This window comes from Dromaius novaehollandiae, chromosome 3, assembly GCF_036370855.1.
Source record: "Dromaius novaehollandiae isolate bDroNov1 chromosome 3, bDroNov1.hap1, whole genome shotgun sequence".
NCBI classification, from domain to species: domain Eukaryota; kingdom Metazoa; phylum Chordata; class Aves; order Casuariiformes; family Dromaiidae; genus Dromaius; species Dromaius novaehollandiae.
The window spans coordinates 1608902-1632362 of record NC_088100.1 but is presented as its reverse complement, the minus strand read 5'-3'; the positions used below and the strand labels follow the sequence as shown (position 1 = coordinate 1632362).

The 23461-nt window shown below is 62.6% G+C and overlaps 2 protein-coding genes across 3 annotated transcripts; one reads left to right on the top strand and one right to left on the bottom strand.

Moving 5' to 3' along the window:
• The first annotated feature begins 1691 nt into the window (after positions 1 to 1691).
• On the top strand, positions 1692 to 6274 carry CLU (clusterin). 2 transcript variants are annotated; one of them, XM_064508198.1, is made up of 8 exons: positions 1692 to 1845; positions 2761 to 2909; positions 3018 to 3188; positions 3282 to 3642; positions 4036 to 4149; positions 4236 to 4462; positions 5893 to 6074; positions 6160 to 6274. In XM_064508198.1, exons 1-8 carry the CDS (start codon positions 1761 to 1763, stop codon positions 6164 to 6166), a joined length of 1296 nt encoding a protein of 431 aa, XP_064364268.1. In that variant the 5' UTR covers positions 1692 to 1760; the 3' UTR covers positions 6167 to 6274. The 2 variants fall into 2 exon arrangements, with proteins under 2 accessions (XP_064364268.1, XP_064364267.1); XM_064508197.1 differs by lacking the exon at positions 1692 to 1845 and having other exon boundaries at positions 2616 to 2909.
• A 119-nt stretch (positions 6275 to 6393) lies between these two features.
• SLC35F6 (solute carrier family 35 member F6) lies at positions 6394 to 11952 on the bottom strand. Its single transcript, XM_064508196.1, has 6 exons — positions 11775 to 11952; positions 8800 to 8872; positions 7986 to 8157; positions 7502 to 7714; positions 7275 to 7385; positions 6394 to 7014 (listed from the first exon to the last, which is right to left on the bottom strand). Exons 1-6 carry the CDS (start codon positions 11849 to 11851, stop codon positions 6521 to 6523), a joined length of 1140 nt encoding a protein of 379 aa, XP_064364266.1. The 5' UTR covers positions 11852 to 11952; the 3' UTR covers positions 6394 to 6520.
• Positions 11953 to 23461: the final 11509 nt, after the last annotated feature.

Below are 23461 nucleotides of genomic sequence, written 5' to 3'. Positions count from 1 at the left end.
GCAGCTATGGGCCCATGGGGCTGGTGGCCACGGTTGTGGCTCTAGCCATGGCACGGGGACGGGGCTGGTGGCCAGGCTGCAGCTATGGCCCATGGGGCTGGTGGCCATGCTGTGGCTCTAGCCCATGGTGTGGGGACAGGGCGGTGGCCACGCTGCAGCTATGGCCCATGGCATGGGGATGGGGCTGGTGGCCCCACTGCAGCTCTAGCCCATGGCTCAGTGCCAGGGGTGGTGGCCACGCTGTGGCTATGGCCCATGGGGCTGGTGGCCACGCTGCAGTTATGGCCCATGGCTCAGTGACGGGGCTGGTGGCCGTGGTGCAGCTCTAGCCCATGGCATGGGGACAGGGCTGGTGGCCACGCTGCAGTTATGGCCCATGGCTCAGTGACGGGGCTGATGGCCGTGGTGCAGCTCTAGCCCATGGCATGGGGACAGGGCTGGTGGCCATGGTGCAGCTCTAGCCCATGGCTCAGTGACGGGGCTGGTGGCCATGGTGCAGCTCTAGCCCCATGGCTCAGTGACGGGGCTGGTGGCCACCGTGCAGCTCTAGCCCCATGGCACAGTGCCGGGGGGGGGGTCAGTAGCCCCGCAGTGACCAGCCCAGTGCGCAGTGCCGGGGCGGAGGGGACGGCAGCCCCATGACGGCAGCCAGCTGCCGGTGCCGGGGGGGGCAGCAGTAGCTGCTTGGTGGCCCCCGGGGCAGTGCTGGGGGGGGCTGGTAGCCACCCTATGACTCGCCCTTCGCAGGGTGCTGAAGGAGGCTAGTGGCCCCCCCGCAGCTGGGCCATTGCGCAATATTTGGGGGGGGGGGCTGGTAGCCCAATGCAGCCAGACTATTGCACAATAGATTTTTCGGGGGGGGGGGGGGGGGGGCTGGTAGCTCAACGCAGCCTGGGCCAATATTTTGGGGGAGGGGGCTGGTAGCCCAATGCAGCTGGGTCAATATTTGGGGGGGGGGGTAGCCCAATGCAGCCAGGCTATTGCACAATATATTTTTGGGGGCGGGGGGGTTGGTAGCCCAGTGCAGCTGGGCCAATATTTTTTCGGGGGGGGGGGGGGCTAGTAGCCCAATGCAGCTGGGCTATTGCACAATATATTTTTCGGGGGGGGGGGGGCTGGTAGCCCAGTGCAGCTGGGCCAATATTTTGGGGGGGTGGGGGGGGCTGGTAGCCCAATGCAGCTGGGGCTATTGCACAATATATTTTCGGGGGGGGGGCTGGTAGCCCAGTGCAGCTGGGCCAATATTTTGGGGGGGGGTGGGGGGGCTGGTAGCCCAATGCAGCTGGGCTATTGCGCAATATATCTTTTGGGGGGGGGCGCTGGTAGCCCAGCTGCATTGCGCTATTGCACAATATTTGGGGGGGGGGGGCTGGTAGCCCAATGCAGCTGGGTTCATTGCGCAATATATTTTGGGGGGGGGGGGGCTGGTAGCCCAGGCTATTGCACAATATATCTTGGGCATTGCCCAGCCGCGGGGGCTGGCGGCGGCGGAGGGGGGTGCTCGGCCCTGTCCCCCCCCCTCCCCCAGCGCTGCCCCCTCCCCGTGCGAACGCGCCGCCCCGGCAAGGCCGCGCCAGGGCCCGGGCAGCGCCTTGGCCGCCAGCCCGGCTCCTCCGCAGGGCGGGTGACCGGGCCGGGGGGGGGCCGGGAAGCCCGGGCCGGGGGGGCCGGGAAGCGGGGGGGGGGCGGCGGGCTCAGCCGCTCCCTGCCCCTCCGCTCGCAGCCGGGCTGGGGACGCCGTGGGCGCCGGAGGCAGGACCATGGCGCTGCTGGGGCTGGCGCTGCTGGGCGCCCTGCTCGCCTGGCCCGGGGGCCGGGCCCTCGTCCCCCCCGGCGAGCTCAAGCGGTGAGCGGGGACGGGGACGGGGACAGGGAGGGGCACGGGGAGGGGCACGGGGAGGGGGACGGGGAGGGGGAGGGGGTGGAGATGGAGACAGGGATGGGGATGGGGCTGGGGGTGGAGATGGAGATGGGGCTGGGGCTGGAGATGGGGCTGGAGATGGAGATGGAGATGGGGCTGGAGATGGAGATGGGGCTGGAGATGGAGATGGAGATGGGGCTGGAGATGGGGCTGGGCTGGGGCTGGAGATGGGGCTGGGGCTGGAGATGGAGATGGGGCTGGAGATGGAGATGGGGCTGGAGATGGAGATGGGGCTGGAGATGGGGCTGGAGATGGGGCTGGGGCTGGAGATGGGGCTGGGGCTGGGGCTGGAGATGGGGCTGGGGCTGGAGATGGAGATGGGGCTGGGGATGGGGCTGGGGCTGGAGATGGGGCTGGAGATGGAGAAGGGGGCTGGAGATGGGGCTGGGGATGGAGATGGGGCTGGGGCTGGAGATGGAGATGGGGCTGGAGATGGGGCTGGGGATGGAGATGGGGCTGGGGCTGGGGCTGGGGCTGGAGATGGAGATGGGGCTGGAGATGGGGCTGGAGATGGAGATGGGGCTGGAGGTGGGGCTGGGGCTGGAGATGGAGATGGGGGTGGGGCTGGAGATGGAGATGGGGCTGGGGCTGGAGATGGAGATGGGGCTGGGGCCAGGGCTGGGGCTGGAGATGGAGACGGGTCTGGAGACGGGGGTGGTGCTGGGGCCGGGGATGAGGATGAGGATGGAGATGGGGCTGGGAGGGGGGGATGCGATGCCCGGGACCGGTGGCTTTGCCGGCGGCTCTTCCCTCACCCCGTGCCCACCCCGCACACGGGCAAACGCGGCCGACAACACGGCGCCGGGACCCCCCCCCGCCGTCCCCCCCCCTCCCCGCAGAGCTGTCAGCAGCCGGCAGCAAGTACATCGACGCCGAGGTGGAGAACGCCATCAACGGCGTCAAGCAGATGAAGACCCTCATGGACAAGACCAGCAAGGACCACCGGGCCGCTTTGCACGACCTGGAGGAGACCAAGCGGCGCAAGGAGGTGGGAAGGGGGATGGATGGATGGATGGACGGACGGATGGCACCGGGGGGGGGGGGGGCAGCCCCCGGGGGCGGCCGGCGCTGAGGCCCGGCGGGGGCTGCGTCGCAGGCGGCCGTGCGGCTAGCGCGGGCCAAGGAGCGGCAGCTGGCGGGACGCCGCGAGGCGTGCAACGGCACGGCGCTGGCCCTCTGGGACGAGTGCAAGCCCTGCCTCAAGCGGAGCTGCGTCCGCCTCTACGCCAAGACGTGCCACAGCGGCGCCGGGCTGGTGGGGCGGCAGGTGAGCCGGGGGCCGCGGCGTTTTTTTTTGGGGGGGGGGGGGTGCAACGCGGGGCCGCGGCATCCCGGCCCCACGGCATCCCACCGCCCGCAGCTGGAGGAGCTCCTCAACCGCTCGTCGCCCTTCTCCGTCTGGGTGGACGGCGAGCGGGTGGACGCGCTGCTGGAGCGGGACCGGTGGCAGGAGCGGCGCTTCGAGGACCTGGAGGAGCGTTTCAGGCTGCTGGAGGACGGCGTGGGCGACCTGCTGCAGGACGTGGCCCACGTCTACGCCGGCGCCTCCCGCGTCGCCCGGGACCTGCATCCCGACTTCCCGCAGCTCGGCTTCCCGCATCCCGGTTTCCCGCATCCCGGCTTCCCGCATCCCGGCTTCCACCGCCTCTTCCAGCCGCTGCTGGAGCTGACGCAGCGCATGTTCGAGGAGGCGCAGCGCGAGCCCTGGCTGCCCCCGCAGGGTAGGGGACACCCCCGCCTCCCCGCGGCCCCCGGCGCCGGCTCAACCCCGCTACGACACAGCGGAGAATCCACTCGTTGGGGGGGGGCAGAGCCCGGCTGGGTGCTCTGCAAGGCTGATGGTGCCGCCGCGGGGGTGGCTTTCAAAATTGAAGTTGATGCAAAAAAACACCCCCCTTTTGGTTGGAAAACCAGCCCATTTGGGGCCAGGACCACATCGCGGCAAGGGCGTGGGAAAAAAAGGAAAAGCAAAGCGAAACGACGCTAAAAAACCTGGAAAACGGTGTTATTCTCAGCGTGGGGTGCTGCCGCTGTGGGGTGATGCTGCTGCGGGGTGCCTGGTGCTTTTTGGGGGGGGTCACGGGGTGCCCTGACGCTGTGCCCCCCCCCCGCAGAGTCCCGCAACACGACCGACGGGCGCATGGTGTGCCGCGAGATCCGCCGCAACTCCGCCGGCTGCCTGAAGATGCGGGATGAGTGCGAGAAGTGCCGGGAGCTGCTGACCATGGGTGAGCCTTGGCAGGGGGACCACATGGCACAGGGGGGGCCGGGGGGGGCCGCGGCATCGCCCCGACGCGCTGCCGGCCGCCCGCAGACTGCTCGCAGACGGACCCGGAGCAGAGGCGCCTGCGGGAGCAGCTGGAGGACGCGCTGCGCCTGGCCGAGCGCTTCACCCGCCGCTACGACGAGCTGCTCGGCGCCTTCCAGGCCGAGATGCTCAACACCACCGGCCTCCTGGAGCACCTCAACCGCCAGTTCGGCTGGGTCTCGCGCCTGGCCAACGCCACGCAGCGCGACGACGGCTTCCTCCAGGTCACCACGGTGGGTCTGCAGCCCCCCGGGGGGGGGGTTCGCCGAGGGGCCACGGCCCCTGCGTGGGGCTCTGCATGGGGCTTTGCATGGACCTTGCACAAGGCTCATCATGGGTTTGCACAGGGCCTTGCACAAGGCTCATCATGGGGCTTTGCATGGGGCCTTGCACAAGGCTCATCATGGGGCTTTGCATGGGGCTTTGCATGGGGCCTTGCACAAGGCTCATCCTGGGGCTTTGCACAAGGCCCGTGATGGGGCTTTGCACAGGGCCTTGCACAAGGCTCATCCTGGGGGTTCACATGGGGCTTTGCCCAAGGCTCATCACGGGGCTCTGCGTGGGGCTTTGGACTGGGCTTTGTACAAGGCTTATCACGGAGCTTTGCATGGGGCTTTGCCCAAGGCTCATCACAGGGCTCATCATGGGACCTTGCACAAGGCTGTGCGTGGGGCTTTGCGTGGGGCCTTGCACAAGGCTCAGGGGTTCACACAGGGCTTTGCACAAGGCTCATCACAGGGCCTTGCACGGGGCTTTGCACAAAGCTCATCATGGGCTCGTCACGGGGCCTTGCACATGGCTCTGCATGGGGGTTCACGTGGGGCTTTGCACAAGGCTCATCACGGGGCTTTGCATGGGACCTTGCACAAGGCTCGTCATGGATTTGCACAGGGCTTTGCACAGAGCTCATCGAGGGGCTCTGCGTGGGGCTCTGCGTGGGGCTTTGCACAAGGCCCATGATGGGGCTTTGCACGGGGCTTTGCACAAAGCTCATCATGGAGCTCATCTCGGGGCCTTGCATGGGGCTTTGCACAAGGCTCATCACAAGGCTCTGGGGGGGGCTTTGCATTAGGCTGTGCACAGGGCTTTGCACAAGGCTCATCATGGGGCCTTGCACGGGGCTTTGCACAAAGCTCATCAGGGAGCTCATCACGGGACTTTGCACGGAGCTTTGCACCAAGGCTCATCACAAGGCTCTGGGGGGGGCTTTGCATTAGGCTTTGCACAGGGCTTTGCACAAGGCTCATCATGGGGCCTTGCACGGGGCTTTGCACAAAGCTCATCATGGGGCTCATCACGGGACTTTGCACGGAGCTTTGCACCAAGGCTCATCACAAGGCTCTGGGGGGGCTTTGCATTAGGCTTTGCACGGGGCTTTGCACCAGGCTCATTGTGGGGCTCTGCACGGGGCTTTGCACAAGGCTCATCACGAGGCCCCGCACGGGGCTCTGCAGGCCGGGCCACGCCGGGGGGGGGTTCATCCACCCTGGGAGCAGCCCGGCTGCTCCCCCGTGGCGCCGGCAGCGGAAAGTGGGTCAGGGGGAGAAAGAGGCGATTGTGCAGGGCCAGGAGCGTTGCCGCGCACAACAGCCGGGCCACCGAGCTGGGGGGGGGGACGAGCGCGGCGGGGGGGACGAGCCGGGCTCTGCGCGCTGCCCCCCAGGTGCTCTCCAAGGCCCCCAACCCGCAGGACCCGTCGGCAGCGCCGGACACGCAGGTGACGGTGCAGCTCTTCGACTCGGAGCCGCTGGTGCTCACGGTGCCGGGGGCCATCGCTTGGGACGACCCGCGCTTCATGGAGCTGGTGGCCGAGCAGGCGCTGCAGCACTACAAGCAACGCGCCCTGTGAGTCCCCGGGGGGGGGACAGCGGCGGGGGGGGGTGGCCGTGGGGACAAGCCGCCACCGACCTGCCTCCTCTTCCTCCGACAGCGAGTAGCCGCCGCGCTCCTGCCCTCGCCGCGGCTCGGCCGCTGCTGCATCGCCCGCTCCCCGCTGCCGGGGTCCTGGGGGGCCCAAATGCAAAATAAAGGTAGAGTCCAAGCCCGAGGTGCCTCTTTCTTCCCGTCGCATGGGGGGGGGGGCCGTGCTGTACCCCCCCACCCTGCTCCGAGAGCTCCCAGGACGGGGTTTTTCCGGAGCCGCCGCAGACACCCCCGGAGCGGGTACCAGGCCGATGCACTTTATTGGGTGCAGACGCAAATCGGAGGGCCAGCCCGAGCCAGGTCCAGGCAGAGCGGCCCCCCCCCCCGGGGGGGGGGGCTCCTCGCGGCCCTGCCGGCCCCCGGCGCCGTCAAAGCGAGGGGACACCGGCGCTGTTGATGGGCGAGCTCTCGGGGCGCAGCAAGGCCTCGCTCTCCGCCCCGGGGCCGGGCACGGCCGGCGGGCGCCAGCGCCGCGGCAGCCCGGCGAGCAGCGGCCGGTGGAGGCCGTTGTAGAGCGCGGCGCCCGCCAGCAGCACCGCGAAGCCCAGGATCTCCAGGCCGTGGAAGGTCTCCCAGCCCACGGCCAGGCTGACGGCCCAGATGACCACGGTGCGCAGGCTGTCCAGCACCATGCGGGTGGTGGCACTGATCTCCTTGGTGACGCTGATGCCGGCGAAGTTGAAGAAGGCGATGCTGCTGATGTTGCCCAGCAGGGCCAGGGCGATGAGGGGCCGGTGGCCCACCTGGCAGAAGGCGTCCAGCGCGTCCTCCAGCGTCCGCCGCGGGTTCCCGCTGAAGCTGCCCGCCGGGATGTAGTACATGGGCACCAGCAGCAGGGCCAGGATGACGAAGCCGAAGAAGCCTGCGAAGCGAGCGGGCGACGTGGCAGGAGATGGGCAGCAGCTCCCAGCACCGTGGCGGCCGGGGGCTGCTGGTTCCCCAGTGCTAACTGGTCCTGCCCCACAGCAGAGGGGCTGGAGGAGCCCAGCAGCCATCCACTGCTGGGTTTGCAGGACCCAGCACCTCCTTGAGCATGGTCTCAGCCCCCTCCAGCCCCCTCCCCGGCCAGCAGCAGGGCCCCCAGCCCCAGCGCCCGTCCCGCCGCCCCAGGGTCACGCAGACCTTCGGTGCCGACAGCCCGCAGCGGGTGCACGTCGTGCTTGTAGACGAATTTCTCCTCCAGCACCATCTGGATGGCAACGACCACCTGCGCCATGATGATGAGCAAGTCGCCTGGGGAGAGGGGACAACGCGGGGCCCTCGTACTCCCGCCCAAACGGGGAGCGCGGCCGTCCCGGCGCCGGCGGGGCGATGCCGGAGCGGCACGTCCGCCCCCGGCCCCCACGTACCAGTTATCACCTCGCTGAGCTTGTGCTTCTGGTCGTGGGTGCCGTGCAGGTCGGCCAGCCCCACCACCACCAGCCCCACGATGGTGACCAGGATGCCCAGCCACTGGCTCAGCTCCAGCTTCCGGCCCAGGAAGGCCACGGAGAGGAGCCCGGTGAAGATGATCACGGAGCCTCGCAGCATCTGGAAGCTGGAGGCGCTGGTCATGTTCAGGGCTGCGCACGGAAAGAGGGACCGTGAGTTGCGGGTGCTCCTGCAGCTGCCGCGAGCAGCCCAGGGCAGGGCTCACGCCACCGTCCCCCTGCTTAAAGATGTGCTGCAGTAATTAAGGGCAGATGGATGATTAACCAGGGGACGGGACAGTGCTACTGTCCACCATGTTGAAAGCCATCAGCAAGAGAAGGGCTCGTGCCAGGCCACAGCCCTGTCTCCCTGCTCCAAGGCCTCAGAGCTGTCCCCGTCCCCGTCCCCGTGCGCGGCACTTACCCACGTACATGATGCTGGTGCCCGTCATGTCACACAGCGCGGGGGGCAGGAAGAGGAGCGGGTTGAAGGGCTGCGCCGGGGCCATGCTGGGCTCCGCTCTGCTCCGGTCCCTCCACACCAGCAGGTAAAACACCCCCAGGCAGGAGAACTCGCCCAGGAACATCCCCACGGCCTGCAAGAGAAGTAGGCAAGGGATGGTAGGCCTGGTGGTAACCCCTACCACAACCATGAGGTTCCCCAGAGCTCCGTATCTACATTTTACCCCCCGAAACAGCTGTGAACCTCCAGCTACTGCTGGCCCACAGGCCTCTCCTCTGCAGGAGGCTGTGACATCCCATGGCCTTGGGTGAAGCCACGGGGTTATCACACACACGGACGTGTCCTGCTGCCCCGGAGAAGCCCATGGGCTCTGGCAGCTCTGCTGAGCCATGGGTGAGGATGCACCGGCCCCACAGAGCCCATAGCACATGGGGAGCAGCCTGCCAGGGTGAGCAGCACGGTACCAGCCCCACGGGCAGCCCCATGGCCCAGACAGCACTGGGCAACCTAACAGGACCTTTGGTCACCACGACAAGGAGTCAGCAACACCAGGAACCTCCTATTTGGAGGCACCCTAAGGGGCACGTGCCCTTCCTAGCCCCTTGTCAGGCCAAGCACGCGAAGGCCAGGCCCAGCCACCAAACCCAGCTATGGGTGGTCCTGCCAGGCAGATGTTACGGGGAATCTCCACCGTGCTGTGAGCCACCGCGGGGTGGTCACGTCTCCAAGTGAGCCCCAGGGCACACGTCCCAGCCGCTCCACGCTTGGGTCTCACCTGCAGGAAGGGGTGCTCGAAGTCATGGTCCTCCGTCCCACCGCAGCCGGCGGCGCTGAAGGTGTCGGCCCACCTGAGAAGCAGAGGAGAAGAAGGTCACGGTTAGGCACGGGGAGTCGGGGAGCTGGAGCAAACCCAGGGCTGTCTTCATTCTCCCACTGCCTGGAGAAGCAGAGATGGTCCCAGCTGGTCCCAACGAGCAAGAAAGGGACCTCCATCTGACAGGGGACATTAGGAGACCAGCCGTCTGTGGGGATGCCTGGAAGAGGCAGCAGGGTGAAGGGGACTCCTGGGTCCAGCTCTGTGACACCTTGGGGTGCTCCAGCCTGTTGAGAGCTTGCTGGTCTCCACAGCAGGAGCTGAAGGCCCGCAGCACCCTGCCCGGGGCTGGGGTACACCCAGAGGTGCTGGGGGACCCGAGGCTCCCTCCCCTGCCCCTCGCGCTGCCTTGGCTGCCGTGGAGAAGCACCCAAGGGCAGAGGACACAGAGGCGGTACAGAGGGCCGTGAGCGAGTTTCGGCCCACTGAGGTGGTTCCTCTCCCTAACCACGTCGAGTCCCGCCTTGAGCCTGCTCCAGGCAGCAGCGTGCAGGACCTGCTCCCTGCCCTCCAGGCCAGCAGCAGCAGCTCCCGGCTTTGGGGCCAGGACCGCAGCGTCCTCCGCACGAGCACCCAGCTCTTCCAGCTGCCATCCCCGCCGGAGGGGCTTGGCCGAGCCGAGCTGCTGCTCCGAGCTCATCCTGGCTCCTTCCTGGTGGCATTTGAAGGCGAGACAGATTTGGGGAAGTGGCTGAGAGCTGCTCCCAGCGCGGCTGCTGAGCAAGGAAATTCCCTGTACTGTGCTCAGCCCCGGTGCCGGCAGCGAGGGCTGGTGCCAGGTCCCAGAGCGTGGCCAGGGCTGTCCCCGGTCCCCAGCACCCGTTTCCAGACACAGGGGAAGGCGAGACACCTCTGCAGCCGCCCTGACCTGCCCGCGGCTCCGCGAGCGGCTCCTGGCCGGGCTCCCGCGCGTCCCCGGCCCTGAGTGACAGGCGGGGAAAGGGACACCGCCGTGTCGCACAACACACGGATCCGGTGTCCCCGCGCCCATCGCTGCCGGCCGAGGGGACCCGGCCACCGGGACCGCGCTGCGGGGGGTCACCCGCACAGGCCAGCGCGATTTGGGCGTGAGTCACCGGCCGCCGGAGCGCGGCAGCCCCTCCGTCACGTGCCGGCCCGGCTCCGCGTTTCGCAAGCGGCGGCAAATCCCCGGCCCGAGCGGGGCGTTCGTTAGGCTGCACGTGGCTTTGCGGGGCGCCCGGGAGCTCGGCACCGCTGCCTCAGTTTCCCCGTTGGGTGTCCCCGAGATGGCAGGATGCCAAGGAGCCAACCGGGATCGGTGCCACCGCGCTGGGGACCGGCCACATGGGCCAGCGCTGGTGCCTCCAGCACCGGGCTGAGCTGGCCCAGCAGGTCCGTCCCGCCCGGCCAGTTTTTGGGAACCTGGGGAGATGAGCCCCCCCCATTTCTCCCCATCGCCAAGAGCAGAAGACCCCCCCCCGCTGCAGCAGCAGCCCCAGCAAGTCCCCTCAGGCCCAGCGGTGGCAGGTCGTCAGGGTACAGGAGGGGGCCCCAAAGCCACACCAGGGTGCAAGGGGGGACCCTGACCCCAAAGCAGGCACCCCAGGGTCACCCTACACCCAAAGGGGGGACCCCAGGGCCCAAAGGGGGGATCCCAAGGTCACCATCGGCCCAAAGGGGGGATCCCAGGGCCCAAAGGGGCCACCCCAGGGTCACCCTAGCCCCAAAGGGGGGACCTCAGCACCTAAAGGGGCCACCCCAGGGCCACCTAGGCCCAAAGGGGGAGCCCCAAGGGCCAAAGGGGCCAACCCAGGGCCCAAAGGGGGCACCTCAGGGTCACCCTAGGCCCAAATGGGGGAGCCCAGCACCTAAAGGGGCCACCCCAGGGCCACCCTAGGCCGAAAGGGGGGACCCCAGGGCCCAAAGGGGGGACCCCAGGGTCACCCTAGGCCCAAAGGGGGGGACCCCAGGGCCCAAAGGAGGGGACCTCAGGGTCACTCTAGGTGCAAAGGGGGGACCCCAGAGTCACCATAGGCCCAAAGGGGGGACCCCAGGGCCCAAAGGGAGCATCCTAGGGCCACCCTAGACCCAAAAGGGAGATCCCAGGGCCCAAAGGGAGGATCCCAAGGTCACCATAGGCCCAAAAAGGGGACCCAAGGACCAAAGGAGGGATCCCAGGGCCCAAAGGGAGCACCCCAGGGTCACCCTAGCCCCAAAGGGGGGACCCCAGGGCCCAAAGTGAGCACGCCAGGGCCACCTAGGCCCAAAGAGGGGACTCCAGGGCCCAAACGAAGCAGCACAGGGTCACCATAGCCCCAAAGGGGGGACCCCAGCACCTAAAGGGGCCACCCCAGGGCCACCCTAGGCCCCAAGGGTGGACCCCAGGGCCCAAAGAGGCCAACCCAGGGCCACCATAGGCCCAAAGGGGGGACTCCAGGGACCACAGGGAGGACCTCAGGGCCACCCTAGGCCCAGAGAGGGGGACCCCAGGGCCCAAAGCGAGCACCCCAGGTTCACCCTAGGCCCCAAAGAAGGGATCCCAGGGCCCAAAGGCAGCACCCCAGGGTCACCATAGGCCCAAAGGGGGGACCCCAGGACCCAAACAGGGACGTCATGCCCACTCCGCGGACCTTTGGGGACTGCAGAGCCCGAAGGGAGCACCCCAGACCCACCTCCGCACCCCAGACCCACCTCAGGGCCCAAAGCGGGGCCCCAGGGCCGGGGAGGGACCCCCAGGCCCAAAGTGGGAACCCCAAACCCACCGTGGGGTGAAAGGGGGGGGCGCAGGGCCCAAACGGGCACCGCAGGCCCGCGAAGGCCTCGGGCTGCCCGGGGCCCAGAGGCAGCGCCCGGCGCGGGGGCCGGCGGGGCGGCAGGGAGCACCGCGGGGGGAGGCCGGGGCCGCCCGCACTCACTTGGCGGCCAGGGTGTTGATGGAGCCGGTGAGCAGCATGAGGGCGGCCAGGCCCAGCTGGTACCGGGTCCAGGCCATGGCCCCGCCGCCGCCGCCGCGCCGGGCGCCTCCTCCCGCGCTGCACCGGGCGCCGCCGCCGCCGCCGGGACCGCCCCGCCTGGCCACGCCCCTTCCCGCCCGGCCACGCCCCCTCCCGCCTACGAGGGCCCCTGCAGGCCGGCCACGCCCCCTCCTGCCCGGCACTGCCCCCCTACAGCAGGGCATTAACCGCTCCAGACCCGCCCCCCTCCTGCTAGACCACGCCCCCTCCTGCTCGGCCACGCCCCTTCCCTCCCAGCCACTCCCCTTCCGTCTGCTAGCTGCCCCTGCAGCCCGGCACTGCCCCCTCCCACTCGGCCACGCCCCCTCCTGATAGGCCACGCCCCCTAACGCTTGCTAGCTCCCCCTCCACCCGGCCACGCCCCCCATCCCGGCACCGCCCCCTACAGCCCGGCGCTGCCCCCTCCAGGCCCGCCCCCCTCCTGCTCGGCCACGCCCCCTCCCGCCCAGCCACGCCCCCTCCCGCCTGCTAGCGCCCTCTGCAGCCCAGCACTGCCCCATTCCACCCGGCCCCGCCCCCTCTGCCTGGCCCCGCCCCCTCCGGCTCGGCCCCGCCCCCCCCGGTGCGGGGTCCCCACGCTGGGTCCCGGCGCTGTGTTTGCAGCCCGGTGTCCCCGCCCTGCTGTCCCCGTGCTGTCCCACCCCCGTGCCCCCGCAGTGTCCCCCCGCCCCCCGCGTCCCCCTGCCCCCGTGGGGCCCCGCTCCCCCTTGTTTCCCCAGTGGTGCCCCCCGACGTCCCCATGCCCCCCGATGTCCCCGTGTCCCCCTCTCCCTGCAATGTCCCCGTGCCCCCTCGATGTCCCCGCGCCCCCCACGGTGCCCCTGCTCCCCGCTGCCGGCAGATGGTGCTGGGGGTGGCAACGGTGCCGTGGCCTCTCGGGCGGCTCGTAGCGGGGCTGCGCCCGCAGCAGCACCCCAGGTCCGGGAGGCCCCGGAGCCCGCGGCCCCGCAGTCCCCGCGGCACCGACAAGGGCCGGGCCGCGCCGCTTCCCCCTCCCCGCCGGCCGCGCCGAGTTCTCCTTCTTTGGCGACACGGCGCGCCCGGCCATCCCTCATCGTCCCTCGCCGCGGACAGAAAGACAAACATCCCCCGGCCGCCCTCCCCGGCCGCTGCTCCGCCGGCTCCAGGCACGTGACACCGAAACGCCGGTCTGCACGTGCATGCGTGCACACACACGCACACGCGTGTGCACGGACCCATAGGCATGCACGCGGGCGTCCACCCGAAACCACACGTGCACGACATGCCCCTCCACACCTCACGGGCCGGATGGACCCAGCACCGCTGTGAATGGGGCCATGGACCTGGGCAACCCGTGAGCAGAGGGAGCAAACGGTGGTGGAGGGATTTGCCCCTTCCAGCCCCACGTAACCCCCCGGTGTCCATGGGCTCCCTGGCGCGCTGCAAAAGCAGCTGCAGCACTGCCAGCTGCAAACCCGGCTGCACCACTGCTGGCTGCACAACCAGCCACAATACTTGTGGCTACAAAAACAGCTGCAATACTGCCAGCTGCAAAACCGGCTGTAATACTACCAGCTGCAAACCAAGCTGCAATTCTGCTGGCTGCAGATGCGGCTGCAATACTGCAACTGCAAAACTGGCTGCAAAGCTGCCAGCTGTAAAACCGGCTGCAACACTGTCAGCTGCAACACTGGCTGCAATACTGATGGCTGCAAACCTGGCTGCAATACTGATGGCTGCAAAACCAGCTGCAATGCTGCCGGCTGCAAAACTGGCTTTAATATTGCCAGCTACAAAACCCGCTGCAATGCTGCCTGCTGCAAAACCCGCTGCAATGCTGCCAGCTGCAAAACCCGCTGCAATGCTGCCAGCTGCAAAACCACCTGCAATGCTGCCACTGCAAAACCAGCCACAATACTGCCTGCTGCAAACCTGGCTGCAATGCTGCCAGCTGCAAAACCATCTGCAATACTGCTGGCTGCAAAACCTGCTGCAATGCTGCCTGCTGCAAAACTGGCTGCAATACTGCCAGCTGCAAAACCATCTGCAATGCTGCCACTGCAAAACCAGCCACAATACTGCCTGCTGCAAAACTGGCTGCAATGCTGCCAGCTGCAAAACCAGCTGCAACACTGCCGGCTGCTTCGCGCATGGCTAGTGAGCCACAGAGGAAAGGAGTGGGGAGGTGGTGGTGCCCCCCACACAGCCCTGGCTGCGGTGGCACCCTGAAGGGGGGTGCTGGGGGGGCCGTACGGATGGCCGAGGGGGGCTGCCTGGGGAGGGGGGTGCATACCCGCGGGACCCTGCCTCAGTTTCCCCGTGTGCTGCCGTGGCGGCGCGGGGCCGTGGCTGCTTCTCCTCCCGGCGCGGCTGCTTCTCCTCTTAAGGGCCGTGCTGCTTCTCCGGCCGCTGATGGATGGGGCCCTCTGCCCGGCAGTGCCTGCAGCTGGCTCGGCTCAAAGCCGCGTTTTTCCATCCCTCCCGACACCTCTTCTTGCCTCGGAAACCGGAGCCGGGGTGGTTTTCTTCTCTTTTTATTCTCGTTAAAAGAAGAACCCCGGTGTTGTTTTGCCGGGCGTGACGGTGTGCTTCCCCCCCCTCCAACCTGACCTTTCTCCCTCACCTTGCTCAAGACCTGCCTCCCCCCAGCTCAGGAGATAACTAGGAGTCAATCATCCTGCCCCATAAATAAGGGGCAGCCCGGAGCCGGGGAGCGGGCTGCGTGCCAGGCTCTCCCCTCGGGCAGGGACGTGTCCCACCGCTGCTCCTCAACGTCGAGAGGTCCCTCACCCGCGACGGATCCTCGGTGAGTGGCTAATAGCGCGCCGAAGCTTTGCAAGCTAAGTTGCATCTCACGTTGATTGTGCACATCGTCCTTTAGACGTAGACCGTTGGCCAAGTCTGGGACTAAGGTTGGGTCCAGCCGCCCCTGGACCCCTCTGAGAAGGGGTTTGGAAAGCAACGGGGTCTGCTCTGAACCTCACGCCTCAACGGGAGGGTCTCCTCGATGATTTTGGCTGGCCCTGTCCCCCATGCAGTAAATAACCGAGTGGACCCTGCCATCGAAGCTCGTTAAACCCCTGTCCTGTTTACCACGGATCTCCATAAAACGTGTTGCTGCTTCTCTCTCGCGAGCGAAGTTCCTCGCTCACCCGTGACGAATTGGCGCAGCCGGCAGGAAGGCAAGGAGTATCGCCGGTTATTTACGGAGGCAGGGAGCGAGCCCAAGCCTTCTCGGAAGAACGGGCTCGTGACCAGCAGCATAGCTGAGAGGCTGCGGAGGAATGCCTAGAAAGAAAGAAAGCAGGCAGAAAGGCAGCTGCGGTCTTGCTGTCTTTGAAAATTGAACAACTGCAGAAACAGTTGCAGGAGGAAAAGGAGATAAGTTGGGAGGAAAGGTGGGGATGGTGCTTATGCAGGCTCCCCCCCCGGGATGGGGACATCTGGGTGATCCCGACGCTAGCGAGCCAGGAGAAGAGGGACCCCTTGTTCCCCTCAAATCCCCCTGGACACGAAGCGAGACCCACTGGTAAAACAGTGTTGTCCCACGTTGCGTGGGCTGATGCCACACGCTGGCTTTGCCAATGGGAAACTCTTAACTGGGACATAAATAGGTCCCCAGTCTGGAGAAATCAGGACTGGCAGCTATTGCTGGGTATAGCGAGAAAAACACCGCTTAAACTGGGATGGGTGAAAGCTCACGCTGAGGACAATCAACCGGCTACAAAATGGGATCGCAGGGTGGATGGACTGACTAAAGCAAGAACAGTCACGTTAAGTGGTTCCTGGCTTATGCATAGTCACGGCCTGTCGAAGGGCAGACGGAAAGAGTACTACAAGAGGACCATCGTTTTGGTTTTCTAACTTGCCAAACCCTGATGTTATCCAGAGTGATTGATGGTTCCCACTTCTCATGTAAAGAAATACAAGATTGGGTGAAAAGAGGAGGAATTCAGTGGGTATTTCACACCCCATGTTACCCCCAATTGACTGGGATGGTAGGAAGGATTAATGGTTTGCTCAAGAAAAGGCTTGAGTGATATGACGACCTTTGGGATACCCGGCTCCCCAAAGCACTCCATCCACTGAATAACCGATACGGACCCACGGGAAGCCGGGTAAACCGAGCCTTGTTTCCAAAAGGTGGTCTTGGAGACCCACCATCCAAAGAAAAAGAATACCCCAGAGCTCTACAGCCGGGGCAACCTGTGATGGTTGAGTTACCATCGATTGGCACCGCGCCAATGACTTTAACTAGACCCCACGGCCCGCTCACCTGGGAGGCTACGGATAGTAGTATCCTTAAACATAAAATTAGTGCTGGATGGACCTTTCCTTCCTCCTAACGGGGTGACCTGTTCAGAATCACCCCCCGAAACACGTTTCTCTTTTCTCTTACAGCACCCCGCGGGATGGCAGACGGAGGTGCCGCGTTCACGCTGCTACTCCAAGCCCTGGCGATGCTGCTCCTCCTAAGCTGTGCTCGGAGCACCGGGCAGTGGCTGTGGTCCCAAGCCCGCGTTAAGTACACGGGAAGTATGGGACTGAAATCTAATAAAGACCTGAACCTCTCGACCGTGGTCATGCACGGAAACGAGGTGTACTTAGAAAACGAATGGAGCTGGGATAGCGCTAACCGACTGCCCCAGCTCCTGGGAAAGGCAGGACAAGAAATAAAGGTAGGGTGCCGGGTGGTCAGTGGGTCCACCCATGAGAAGGCAACTCAAATCTCTGTGACCGAAGTCAAACCGAAAAGAAAAGAAGGGAACAATTGTGCCACCGAAAGGCTGGACTGTTGGCACAATTTTACCTTAGTGCAACCTGTTTTTGTAGTCTGCCTCTGGGCCCACCGTAGCGTGGGACTATCGTTTAAGTTTAAAATAGGCATCACTGGGCTCAGCACAACAATAAACCCCACCGTCGTGACAGCCACCCCCCAATATGGGTCGCCTTCCCCTACACGGCCAAATGCAACCGCGCCGTTCCCCCAGATTTCAGAAAAACGGGGACCCAGGAACATCCCAGTACCTGCTACAGTAGATTCGGCAGTGTTAAAACCACGAATTAGAGGAGCCCCTGCGACTCTTGAACCCTATTTAGTTGCAAAACGGGATGAGGTAGAAAGAGACACGGAATATAATGAAAGACGAGGTGGTAACGACCTGGAATACGATGAAAGACGGGGTGGTAACGACCTCGACCTCGGCAGGGAGCTGCCTACATGGGTGGAATTAATGCACTTCATGCACGGCATCGTTAACCACAGCCGCGAAACGGGCGATCCGACAGCTGAAAGACCCAACCTGAAGCCCCACGGAGAAGACCATAGCGTGAGACCTGGGAAATGGGGAACAGAAACCAAATCAAAGGGAAATAAACCCAAAAATCCGCAAACAGAGTCTCGAGAGCAGAGAAAGGAGCTGTGGAGGAAAGCCTTGGCCCTGGGCGCTCCCCGAGCCTCGACGCGAGGTCGAGGTCTCCCCACCGCCGCTATCTGGAGCCCGGCCGAAGCATTCCAGAAAGGAGATAACGGCGAGAGGAGGGAGCGGACTTCGGCTCCTCCGGCGGCAGCTCCCAGAGGGAGCGACGATCCCTTCCTCCCCCTCGGGGAGGAATCGCAGGGCATGGAGCAAAAAAACGAGTAGTCTGCCTGTCCGGCAAGGAGGCTTATCAACGGAGAAGTGATAATGGCCCATGTATTGATTCCAATCGGTCCTCAACGACAATTAGTGAAGTTCTTAATAGATCCGGGAGCACAAATTTCCATATTAACTCTTCCAGTGTTAGCTCTTCCAAACGCCGAGAAGTTGGGTCTGCGACCCGGACGGCAAAGAGTTAAAATGACCGATGGGAACGGAGCAAATGTGTGCCAGACTGCCAAGGTTAATCTCCAGCTCCCGGGTGAGAAGCGCATGCCGGCTACTTGCTTTGTAGTTAAGGATCACAACGGAAATATTTTAGGTTTTGATGTTTTAAGCGGATGAACCTGGCGTCTGCTGGATGGCAGCGTGCGACGGGTCCTTTGGATCAACTCCAGCAGAAATGGGGAGGCTACAGAAAAGACAAATCATCTCCAGAAGCCGCTCCCGTATGACTCACCTGTCCGGCCAGTCTGGAAACCAGACGGGAAGCAGCATTTCCCAATTGATTATGGGCGTCTGAATGCCAGTACAGCCCCATTAGCAGCTGCTGTACCAAATATTGCAAACTTAACAGCTACTTTGCAAGCAGCTGCATTCCCATGGATGGTGGCACTCGATGTGAAAGATGCGTCCTTTATGGTCCCCTTGCAGGAGGGGGATAAAGAGAAGTTCGCTTTCCCTTGGGAGGGAATATGATATACCTTGAGCAGACTCCCACAGGGGTATAAACACCCACGACTGCTCATGCCGCACTTGCTGAGCTTTTACAGAAAATCTCATTCCCTCAGGATGTGAAACTGTACCAATATATAGATAAGAAGCTACCGATAGCAGTGGTGCAAAACATAGAATTAATGCACAGGATTTTTCCTTCTTTTTAACGGGGTTGCTTATCTGGACAACCCCACCGAGATGGGTCTATCCTACCTTTTTGTTTTGCGGCATCCAACAAGATGAGAGGAAGAACTGTTTCCCCCAGGCATAAATATCTCTGCTGTTAAAAAGGATGAGAAAAACCTACCCCCACAAATTACTGAAATTGGACCATATGCGATGAAATATGCAGGCCAAGAGCAAGTGATCTGTATAAATCAGAACATCCATTGCGATCTTTGCTATTAGGATTGGGAACTACCCAATGGCTCTTATCTGATATATTGCCTCAATGGCAAAGAACTAGTGAAAGAAACCACCAATTAATTGTGGACGCACTCGATGTAGCCCAAGATAATGTTTCTCCAGCTCTTAGTTGTATCCGAGTTCAGCTGTGGATGCAATCTATAGTAGCAGCAATTATAAGAGGAGGTGAAGAGGGCACCTTCCCCGCTGAGATTCGGAAGGTAATTTGGGATAATGCAACTAAGTTTGAAAGGGAATTGCAGTCTTGGTGGTATTTAGTTAATTTTGCTTATGACCCCATCAAAAATAATGTTGCAGCTTTTGTCTTAACAATACGCAATGCTTCGGTGTACACCATATACCCAATCATTGCACTGGGGTTAAATCATGATGGAACCAAACTCATTAGAACATGGGGTGTGGGCCCAGCAAAATGGCAAACTGTTGATGTTAACGCATGTGTTGTATGGGAACAACAAGGATTTATTTGTGAGAGTAATAGTATCAAAGCCCAAGACATTTGTCCTGACACCGAACAAAATGTCATTTTGAAATATATCCCAATGAACCCCCCAAACTGTACTTGTCTATCTTAGAAAAGGATGTGTTTGTATGAGAACTCTTTGTGATTTTATATTTGTTGATAACACTATTGTAGATACAAGCAATCACTCAAATATTTGTGCTTGTAATGTTACTGAAATTATGGGGTGCAACTTTAATTATTCAGCTCCTGTTACGTCTCATCAGTTGTTACAACCTAATTATACCTTAAATCGAGATTTATTGCCTATCCCCATCGGAATGAATCTTACATTGGTGAAAAAAACTACTACAGCACGATGACCTGTGTCAACTGCTGAAACACACCCAAAACGATGGACAAAGAACCCTAATCGCCGTTCATCATGATACAGCAGAGATACCCTGTGCTCTGGAAAGAGTGGAAGAAGATGGAGAACATCTTTGGTGGGAAACTCTCCTTGGATGGCCACTGACAGCAACAGGAATTTTTAATCTCATGTTTCATCCAGCTGTGATTTTACTAGCTCTAATATTATTACGCCTATTACTTATAATCGAATTGTATATAAAGGTTTGGTACATGATGACACAAATAACCCCTGTTCAAGCACCCAAGAGGTATAAATTAGTGCATAATTAATAGCAATACTTTATGCTAAAAACTGTTTGCTTGCCGTGGACCTGTAAGCGCATCAGTTATCAATATATTGTTTATGGCAGAGGCAAGAGGTGACCGTGCCGCCACTCCGTGAAGAAGATAAATTGACTGTAGTCACGGGGTGGAGCGTGACGGTGTGCTTCCCCCCTCCTCCACCTGACCTTCCTCCCTAACCTTGCTCAAGACCTGACCCCCCCCAGTTTAGGAGATAACCCCAGCAGCGGTGGTGATGGCTGCATCCAGCTCAAAGCAGACCCTGGGGAGACAGATAACCGCGACAGCCGAGGGCCCATGGGGCACACACCAACCCAAACACGTCTGGCATGCAAATGTGACCAGGAGTCAATCATCTTGCCCCATAAGTAGGGGCAGCCCAGAGCCCAGGGAGCTCCTGGGGAGCATCATCTCTTGATGATTTTGGCTGACCCTGTCCTCTACACAGTAAATAACCAAGTGGACCTTGTCATCAAATCTTGTTAAACCACTGTCTTCTCTACCATGGATCTCAATAAAACATATTGCTGCTTCTCTCTTACGAAGACACCAGGTGCCTCCTCCAAACCTGCTGGTGGGGGGGGACCAGGAGCAGGATTTTCCCCCCCCGGGACCACAGCATCATCCCATGGCACTCAAGGATGGGGACATGCAGGGATGGACCCTCGGCGTCACCTGCAGCACGAAGCCCCCGGGCAGATGGACGGAGGTGCCTCCGCGGTGGGGGGCTTTGCCCCAGCGCTGGCACTTTGCTTGGTGCCAGGGGTTACCGCTTCCTGGGTTATTGCGTTGGCTGCAGCGGATGCAGGAGGGTCCCGGAGGAGAGGGGGGTGCAAGGAGGCAGGAGAAGTCCCCGCTGCCTGCAGACGCCCTCCCTCCCTGCCCGCGGGCAGGCTGCCGGGCTGCTTAACGCCAGCGAGGAATTTGAAGTGGTTCCAGCGCCCTGTAAATATTTGGGCTACGAATGACAAGGAAATTTAAACGCTTCGGGGGGGGGGGGGGGGGGGAAATCACCTGGCCAGAGGATGAAACGTGAGGCACCCGGCCCTGGCACGAATGAGACCTCCCAGGGCTGCACCGGGTGCTGTGTCTCCATAAAAGACACCTCTACCCACCGCGAACATGCTGGTGGCCCTGCCCTAGGTTGGTCAACGGCCTCGCCAGGGACCAGCCCATGGTGCCTTGGCTGCTGGTGGCCATGGGCTCAGCCACAGCTGCGTTCGCTCTCCAGGGCCCTGCTGCTTCCCCAGGGACAGGCTCTTTCCCCAGAAACCAAGAACGGATGAGGTGGGAAGGCACCTCTGGAGATCATCCAGCCCAACCACCTGCTCAAGCAGGGCCACCTACAGCAGGTTGCCCAAGACCATGTCCAAATGGCTTTTGAGCATCTCCAAGGATGGAGACTCCACAACCTCAGAGGGCAACCTGCTCCAGTGCTCAGTCACCCTCACATTTAGAAGTTTAGATGAAATTTCCCGTGTTTCAGTTTGTGCCCTTTGCCTCTTGTCCTATTGCTGGGCATCCCTGAAAAGAGTCTGGCCCCATCCTCCCTACACCCTCCCTGCAGATATCTATACACGTTGATGAGATCCCCCTCAGTCTTTTTTTCTGCAGGCTGAACAGTCCCAGCTCTCTCAGCCTCTCCTCCTAAGAGAGATGCTCCAGGCCCTTCATCATCTCAGCAGCCCTCCGCTGCACTCGCTCCAGTAGCTCCATGTCTCTCTTGTATTGGGCAGCCCAGCACTGGACACGTCACTCTGGATGGGTCTCACCATGGTTGAGCAGAGGGGAAGGATCATGTCCCTAGACCTGCTGGCAAAGCTCTTCCTGATGCACCCCAGGATACCATTGGCCTTCTTGGCCACAAGGGCACCTTGCTGGCTCAAGGTCACCTTGTTGTCCATCAGGATCCCCAGGTCCTTCTCGGCAGAGCTGCTTCCCAGCAGGTCAGCCCCCAGCCCGTACCGACGCTTGGGGTTATTCCTCCGGCTGCGTGGAGAGGGCTGGGGGCCCAAAACGCCAGGGCAACCCCAGCATCGGCCATCAGGCTCGGAGCAGAGCTCCCGCTAGCTCGGCATTGCGTCTTCAGCAAGGGCCGGGGGAAGAGTGGGAGAGCAGCAGGAGGAGAGGACCAGCAGAAGGACCGAAGCACGGGAGCTCCCTGGTCCCCACGTCCGCTGGGAAGCAGGGAAGCTCCTGCGTGCCCATGGGTGCTTGCTCTGAGCTCCTCCCCAGATAAGCTGCTCTCTCTGTAAGCTGCTGCCGAGGCAGATCTGCTCCTCGCAGGGCTTAGCGTTATTAGATTAGAGGGCTGCTCTTGACTGGGTTTGAGCAGAGCGTGTATTATCCACTTAAAGGCAGGAGAGCAGCCGAGAGCCGCGGGGACGCCCCGGGCGGGCTGCCTGGGCGCCGTGCATCCTGGCCTTGGAGACACCGGAGTCTCCGGCTCCGTCGTCTGAGCACCTCCTCGCCCTGCAAACACCTCGAGGCGCTTCCGCACGGGCGTCCGCCTCCTGCCCCATCTATCTGCGCCTCAGTTTCCCCTTGAAGGAGGTTGCGGGTGCCCAGATCACAGCTGCTTGCAGAGGTTGAACATCTCTTGGCTGTTGCGTGGAGCAAAGCGGGGAGCTGGTCTCCAGCCTGGGCCGTGGAGCGCAGGCTGGAGAAGACGCTGTTATGGGCAGTGGTAGGAGGAAAACGGCTCTGCTGCTTTTCAGGGGTTCCCACGGGCTCCTGGGGAGACCTGGGGTGGGAAAAGCTGCTGCAGGGCCCCTCCAGCCCTGCTCCAGTGGGTCGCGGTGGGGCAGGAGAGGGCTGGAGGAGAGGGGGTCCGACCTCACCAGCAGCCCCAGGCCCTCCTCTTCTCAGGACGAGCCCGTCAGACGATGCTGCAGCCCTGGAAGAGTTCAAAGCCGAGTCTTTCCTTCCCCATCCCTTTTTTCTCTTATCCATGGGAAAAGTCAGGAGTCGGGCAAACACGCACTTCCCATTAGGAATTTCTCACACTTCCCGGCCCCCAAAGTAAATAAAAGAGCAAACAGAAAGGCGTGGGGGCACGGAGCCGCCGGCACAGGGAGGTCCAAGGTGCCGGGACCCCCCGCTCCGCTGCCCACCCCTTCCCACATCCATCGGCCCCCAGAGCCTTCGGCCTCCCCACGGCCCCGGTGCCGGCACCCCAGCTTCCCTGCCGCCCCGAAGAGGAGCCGAAGCGGTCCCTGAGGTTGGAATCAGCCTTTATTTCTCTCTATCGCGAAAGTAAATCAGCAGTACAAATATACTTTGGAATGAGAAACAGAGAAACTTTGCTGGAGGGAGTTTCGTTCCCCGTCGGTGACTAAGGATGAGAAAGATGCTGAGAGCGAAAAGAAATTTCCCAGAGTCATCGACAAGTTTCCCGCACGACTCCTTTGCAACAGATATTTATAGATTTCTATAGATATGATTATAGCGTCATTTGTAATAAATATCCTCTCTGATATCTAACAGTATGTACACGTCGTCAAGTATTAGAAATACATCGTTTTTCTTCCGTTAAAAGGGGAGACAGTGAGTGCCGCGCCGGGGAGGGGGGTGCTTGCTCCGTCGTCGTCCCCGCGAGTTTGGCTTCGGGCCACGGCGTGGGAAACTGCTCCTGCCGTCCCTGCTTCGCTGGCGGGACATCGTGGGCTGCTGCCGGACCCGGCTCCGCC

What these genes read in the sequence shown, in the direction of transcription:
- SLC35F6 (XM_064508196.1), bottom strand. Translation starts at nt 11,851, where the DNA reads ATGGCCTGGACCCGGTACCAGCTGGGCCTGGCCGCCCTCATGCTGCTC. An exon ending in TCGAGCACCCCTTCCTGCAG is followed by an intron (nt 8,158 to 8,799) that starts GTGAGACCCAAG and finishes CTTCTCTTGCAG; the next exon opens with GCCGTGGGGATGTTCCTGGG. An exon ending in GCGGGCTGTCGGCACCGAAG is followed by an intron (nt 7,015 to 7,274) that starts GTCTGCGTGACC and finishes CTCGCTTCGCAG; the next exon opens with GCTTCTTCGGCTTCGTCATC.
- CLU (XM_064508197.1), top strand. Translation starts at nt 2,631, where the DNA reads ATGCGATGCCCGGGACCGGTGGCTTTGCCGGCGGCTCTTCCCTCACCC. An exon ending in GCCCTGGCTGCCCCCGCAGG is followed by an intron (nt 3,643 to 4,035) that starts GTAGGGGACACC and finishes CCCCCCCCGCAG; the next exon opens with AGTCCCGCAACACGACCGAC. An exon ending in CCGGGAGCTGCTGACCATGG is followed by an intron (nt 4,150 to 4,235) that starts GTGAGCCTTGGC and finishes GGCCGCCCGCAG; the next exon opens with ACTGCTCGCAGACGGACCCG.